We start from the raw sequence: 6,613 nt of genomic DNA on the forward strand, positions 1-6,613 counted from the left end.
CATGGATTTGAATTATGTTAACTGTCAAAGTGGTCTTCCATAACACCCATATTCTCCCATTTTCAGCCTTAGCATAGTTACAGCAATAACCCTAATCCTTAGCTACGTTATACAAGATATTTTTTGCATTCTTTTCTTTTACTCTGGTCTCTAGACATCCTAAGATATCTATTTTATTCTTTTGCAGAAAGATTCTCAGTTCCTTCTGCTTATAGGGCTTATTCAGCCCTCTTATGTTCCAAGTACCTATAATCATGGTGGTTTTTGTATAGGATCAGAGTTATTCACCCCTCCATGTACAGAAACTTGCCCACACTCTTCCAAAACTGTAAATCTATTAGAAGTGCTAGCCTCACCATTTATATCCTGCTGAACAACTGGAGTATTCTGCCTTTCACTACTATCCTTTCTTTGTATCATCATACTCCTTTGGTCTGGTTTATCTGCTATGTTCTGCTTTCCTTTGTCAATTGGAGGTTGTACTTCAATCACCTCTTCAATCCCCTCTTCTTGTTCCTGTTGATCTTTTGGCTTCCATTCCTGAATAACTTTCCTCCTCCTGCCTCTATTTCTTCTTTTTGGGGCCTTGAATTCAGTATCTTTGTGATGTTTGATTGACTTCCAGCACTCAAAGCTATCATGACCAAAATGTAAGCATTCAACACAGAATTTTGGCCTCCATTCATACAATATTTCCTGCTGTCGAGTACCAGTGGGAGTTGCAATCTCAAAATTCTTCACTAATGGCTTTGTAATGTCAACTTTCACAAGCACTCCGGCATAGGAGATTTTGTTCAGTTCTGCTGTAAATTTATCTGTGTACATTGGTAAACCTACAACACTAGCCACCTTACTTAATGCATCAGCAGTCCAATACTCAGCTGATAGACTAGGTAAGTGAATCCACAAGGGAATAGTAGTGATACATTTAGGATCAAAGTGGAAATCTCTTTCCCAATTCTGCAGAATAAATGGCTTGTTATGATATGAGTATGGCCCTGCTTGCACGACTTCATCTCTTTCCTCCACTGTTGTGAATCGAAACACATAATATCCTTCTTGGTGATACAGAATTTGGGGTCTAGTGACAAAATCCCACACTGATTCTACATAGTTCTCCATAGATTTCTCATACGGAGTATCCCCAAGTGCATACCCAATTAGAGCAGTCCCCCAGTATTCATTTAGTTTACTTACATCTTCTTCCTCTATTTGAATGACAACCTTACCATCTCTATGACTTGGTGGAACATACTCCAACCTCATCCCCATCTGAGAGTTACTATTCAGCTGTCTAAGCTCCTTTGTATGCATGACCTTCTCCTTTCCTGCCTCCGCGGTTGCTATAAGATCTGGATCTGGAGATGGCTTTGAAGATCAAGCTTCAGAAAATTGCAATCGTTTTGGACTGGTTGGCAATTGATCCTTACATTTCTGAGCTTCCTTCTCTATAACAACATTTGTATTGTTCCATTGATTATTGTTCCCTTCTTCATCCTCACTTAGCTCCTTTTCCTCTTGAATTGGTTGGAATCTAGTTGGTAAAAAACTTCCAAAAGTTAACGGAGTGAGAGTCGGTATCGCTGAGTTCACCGGTGTTATAGCAGCAGTCACCGACGCTGCTTGTTTGCGTATCCTTGCCATAGATGGTGCACGTTAGCCTTCCTTGGCTTATCTTGCGCCAAGAGCATTTAGGAGAGTCATTCGCTTGATAATTTTTTTCCGGATGTAGATCAATTTCATTATTTAATTTTTTTCATCATTTATATCCATTTTAAGCTTTAAATATTTATACCATCCTTAGGCTAAAATTGCATATTTTGCAATAATAGCTCATATATATGCATAATTACATTATTTACACAAAAAATGGCTTTTTATACTTTTATAATGTTAAGTAATTATTTTAAAACATTTTCATGCATAAGTGGTATTTTTGTTATTTATTAATTATTTTTTATAAATTATTCACTGATTTATTTGGGTATTTAAAATCTAACCCTTTTTTTAATTAATTTCGGACCTATACACTACCCATTACCCTAGCCTAATACCCTAATACCTAATACCCAAATACCCATTAACCCAGACAATACCCGTTCAAAAACCCGACTCAATTCCTTTTTTAAAATTACAGCCGTTGATCTCTGAAGATCAACGACTCACAACACCCCAACCCCTTTTAATTATATCCTACCCGGTCTAACCCTAACCCCATTTCACCTACTCCGCCACCCTCAAACTCTCTCATCTCCCCCATCCCCTTTTCTCTTCTGAAACCCTAGCGACTCACTCCTATCTCCCCTCTGATTCTAACCCCATAAATGGAATCAACCTGTGATTCCTTGCCTTTTTTGGTCCTATTTCCTTACTGTCTACCCGTTCTTTGCTGTTACATAATAGCTTGCCTAAAACGGCAAGCAAATCTAGAGATATCCGAACCAAATCTGGTTCAAAACCTCTAACCTGTTGATTATTTCCGTTTGTGTTCACTCTAACCTCTGTAAGTACGAATATGTTCATATATCTTGTGGAGTCTTACTTAACCCTAAGGTTAGGGTTTCAGATCTTTTCGATTCGAACCCAAAACTGGTTTTCACCTTATTTTTTATGTTATTCCGTATAAATCTGCTTATTTTTTGTTAAATCTTTTAGTTACCTAATTTAGGGTTTCAAATCTTCTTTAATCAAACCAGATCTGGTTCGATTCTATGAATAACCCCTGTCTATGTTCATTTTACTAAAATACTTGATTCTTTGCCTTTGTTTTTATCGATTTTATCGCTTACCTAAAATTTGGGTTTCAAACCTTTTTTATTTTGGGGCCAGATCTGTTTCAGTTGTGTATTCTATAGACATGTTCCCGTCTATGTTCATCCTATGAAGCATGAGACTCTTGCCTTTTATCTCTGTTGATTTTATGGTTTTTACCCGAAAATTAGGGCTGAAACCTTTTACTGACTTCCGTTTACTCTTTCCTTTCTCGTATAGTACTGATATTTTCCGTATTTTGTTCACCCTACCTTGTTCATTTACTTCTTTACCTTATACGCTGATTGATGATTGATTCTATACTTACCTTATTCTAAGTAGTACTTGCCCGATTACTCGTTAGTCTACTGAACTCTGACTTCAATTGATTCTGGATTTATTTTCTTTCCTGATTTGTGTATGTTTGATTTATTCCCTTATTTGTCTGCCTAATTGAACACTATTTAAACCCTTTCCCCTCTTCCCTTTAGGACAAGACTCAAACTCTCATACTCTCACTAAAACTTAGTTCTTTTACTCTGATTCTGTGCTCGTTGTTTCTGGTCTTGGCCGGCTGAGGCCAAGGACAAGTGATTCTGGAACTTAACTGCTGTAGCATATCTACTTGCTTTCTTGCTTAACTGGTAAGCCCTAATCCCTTGTCATTTCATTCTTCATATTTTTCATAATCAGTGTTACTTGAACAGCATGCCTTGAACCTTACTTTTAGCATGATTCTACTTTTTGTGCTCCTATGACTCTCTTATAATCTTATGATTAATACTGTTAGTTTAAGATTAGCTATTTTGATTAATATGAATCCTCTTATAAGTTAGCTTAATGTTCAAATTTGTCCGGGCACACTGTTTGTTAATCCTACACCCGTTTCGAACCTTGCATTCTTAGGATACCACAAACATGTAATTAGTTAATTTGTCCTAATTTGTTGCTCATGCGCCCTGCCTGTTAATATGTCATGTGGTGATCTGACTTTTCCTAATTTATTTCTGTGATTAAACAATGGTTGTCTTAAATGTTAGCATGCTCCCTTAGTGTAATTAAGTCTCTCTTCTGAATTAACCTGTTTGAAACTATGTACTTTGTAAACTTTGCTGTTTTCTGAATGCAATTCTGTGTTCTAAACCTTGTTTCTTCTGAAGTCAAACTGTTTTGAAAACTGCCCCTACTCTCTTTTATATGCTGATTTTTAAAACCTCACTCTTAGTCCCTTAGGTTCTCAACCACCCCAGTGTGAGCTTTGCTCAGGGTCCACATGACACTCCTGTGAACTTTGACACACTGGGAACTGGTTACCCATCTCTTGTGAATCATCTGCTGAATACATGGTTCTGGTGTGAGCATTGCCCTGGGTCCCTGAGGCCCTTGGGAACTTTGTCACACTAGAAATCTGGTTCTATATGTGCTATGATTGAATCACTCATGTTTTGGCTATGTTGTACTTATGAAATGAGCCTCAAAGTTGATTGGTGTGAAGGCCTGGTTCCCAGGTTCAGTTGGGCTTAATGAAGGCTCCCTATAGTTTATCTTACTACTATTATGTAATTTATTCATTTACTCTGGCCTGTAATAAGTTTGTAACAAATAGATTCTGGGGTATATAGTAAAATTGGGAAGGATCTTTATTCTCTTTGGGCAATCCGGGTAGAAATCCTGCCAATAGGGTTTCATTTGCTCTGTTAATCCCGTTTTACCTCATCTCTGTTAAAATCGCGTGAGTGATATACTATGCTTGCATATTAGAAATCCTGCCTATAAGAAATTAAATTGCATTAGAAATCCTGCCTATAGGTTGTATTAACTTGTCCAACAAACATATGTTAGCAATCATGCCTACAGGACCTCAATGTTGATCTAACTGTTTTTCCTTTCTGGTAATATGCACCATTTCTGCCCGTATTACTGCTCAATAGATATCACGCCTGTAGGACTAAAAACTAAAATCAATTTCGAATCTAGAAATCATGCCTATAGGATTTAAATCAATTCAGTAATAGATACTATGCCTATAGGACTAAAAGCGTTTCTAACATAAAGATCATGCCTATAGGATTTAAGTCAGTACAGTAATTAGAAATCAAGCCTATAGAGTTAAAATTAGTTCGGCATTAGATATCACGCCCATAGTATTCTGTCAATTGGCTTTGGGTACAATCGCCTTAGTAAATCAATTAAACAATATGTTTAATAATAATTCTGGATTCGGTAAGCATGATGCATTACTGTCTGAAGTACCCAGACGATATTCAATAGGCAAATAATAGGTCCTAATACCCGCCTTAACGAAGATGCTTCTATATAACACCGCTCGCCTATTTTCTCACATAGATATCCTGTCTATAGGATTCTGCAGATTAATAAAACCTGCTAATTAATTGCGTGCATTTGCTGTTTATGTGCGGAGGTTAACATGAGCCCATATTTGCTTTACATTGCAAGTCCAAACATGTTTTATTTGTCGCCTAGTTTTTTATATTTTGAGCAACCTAGGCTTAGTCTAAAACTATCCCAAATAGAGGTCTTAATACCTCCAGGGCCATAGGTAAGGGACAGGTAGTGCACATATAGGTACGAACTGGAATCAATTAGAGCGCTTTAGGTAACAACTTAAAGATAGTGATAGGGTAGCAGGAGATGATAGTCTGTGCCCGCTGAATAATATAAGTAACACCCCGACTCGAGGGAGTTACGAAGTATTATTTATGTTGCACGGGGTGATCCTTTAGGCTAAAAAACTTAGGACCCCCCAATCCCTATCAAATACTCCTCTCGCTTCTTTATTAGACTAATTCATAAGTTAAGTTCAGCCGGGACCCACCGGTGTGGACCTTGAAGGGTGCCTAACACCTTCCTTTCGAGGTAATTTCGAGCCCTTACCCGATCTCTGGTGATGTAAACTGGTAACATGAGTTATTTGCTCTAGGTGCCCTAACGCACCTTAATCTGTTAGGTGGCGACTCTTTCAATTTCAATTCCCCACCCTCTCAAAAAGGAGTTGTCCCAGAAATGCAACTCAGATAAGGGAAGCTTGGAAAATTATGGTGTATAAGAGAGAAAGTTGATGCGTATACGCAAAAGTTTTGGCGGCTAAATTTATGGCCATGATTACCTCGATAATCGGCAAAAACTATGCTAAATCGTGGAATGACGCGTGTACGGGACATTAAATACGAAGAGACGNAAGGTTTTGCTTTTTATTTCTACTGTTAATCTAATAATTGCAAGATAAAGAAAATGGACTAGAGATAAATGTCTTTAAGATTTTTCTAAAGGGGTAAAAGACTTAGGGCTGTGACCATACCTTAGGTGTTTTACTAATTGGGTAAAGACGTTAATGTTTGTTTTGTTGGGTAAAGACGTTAACTGGACAAAGATGTTACCCACTCAATACCTCACAGTCAGAGAGTGGTTTTGAATTTGGCTTTCTCAAGACCAAAAGGGTATCATCCAAAATAGTTGCAATCTCTCAATTCACCCAATTCCTTGTTAGCTAAGATGAATTCTTCCAGAATATGAGAGCATCCTAGCTGACCAACATCTTACTCTTTCAGTAATCTTTTCCACCAGAGGTAGACATTGGTAGATATTCAGTTTCCTTGCAGACAATGGTACCCCCAGATACTTAAAGGGTATAGAACCCTCTGTATATCCAGTAAGCTCTATCAATTGCTCCTTTATATGCTGTGCCACACCAGCAATATAGATGGAGCTCTTTTCTGCACTTGCCTGCAGCTCAGATGCAGCTGAAAATCTATTAAAGGCTTCCTGTAATTTAATAACTGAATTTATGTCACCCCTGCAAAACATTAACAAATCGTCAGCAAAACATATATGTGTCACTCCC

General features: G+C 37.7%; 1 protein-coding gene across 1 annotated transcript; it reads right to left on the reverse strand.

The window, feature by feature from the left end:
- Positions 1–252: 252 nt before the first annotated feature.
- LOC109222056 lies at positions 253–1,644 on the reverse strand. The gene is made up of 2 exons (XM_019386467.1): positions 1,431–1,644; positions 253–1,358 (listed from the first exon to the last, which is right to left on the reverse strand). Exons 1-2 carry the CDS (start codon positions 1,642–1,644, stop codon positions 253–255), a joined length of 1,320 nt encoding a protein of 439 aa, XP_019242012.1.
- Positions 1,645–6,613: the final 4,969 nt, after the last annotated feature.

Source organism: Nicotiana attenuata, unplaced genomic scaffold, assembly GCF_001879085.1.
Source record: "Nicotiana attenuata strain UT unplaced genomic scaffold, NIATTr2, whole genome shotgun sequence".
Lineage (NCBI taxonomy): Eukaryota > Viridiplantae > Streptophyta > Magnoliopsida > Solanales > Solanaceae > Nicotiana > Nicotiana attenuata.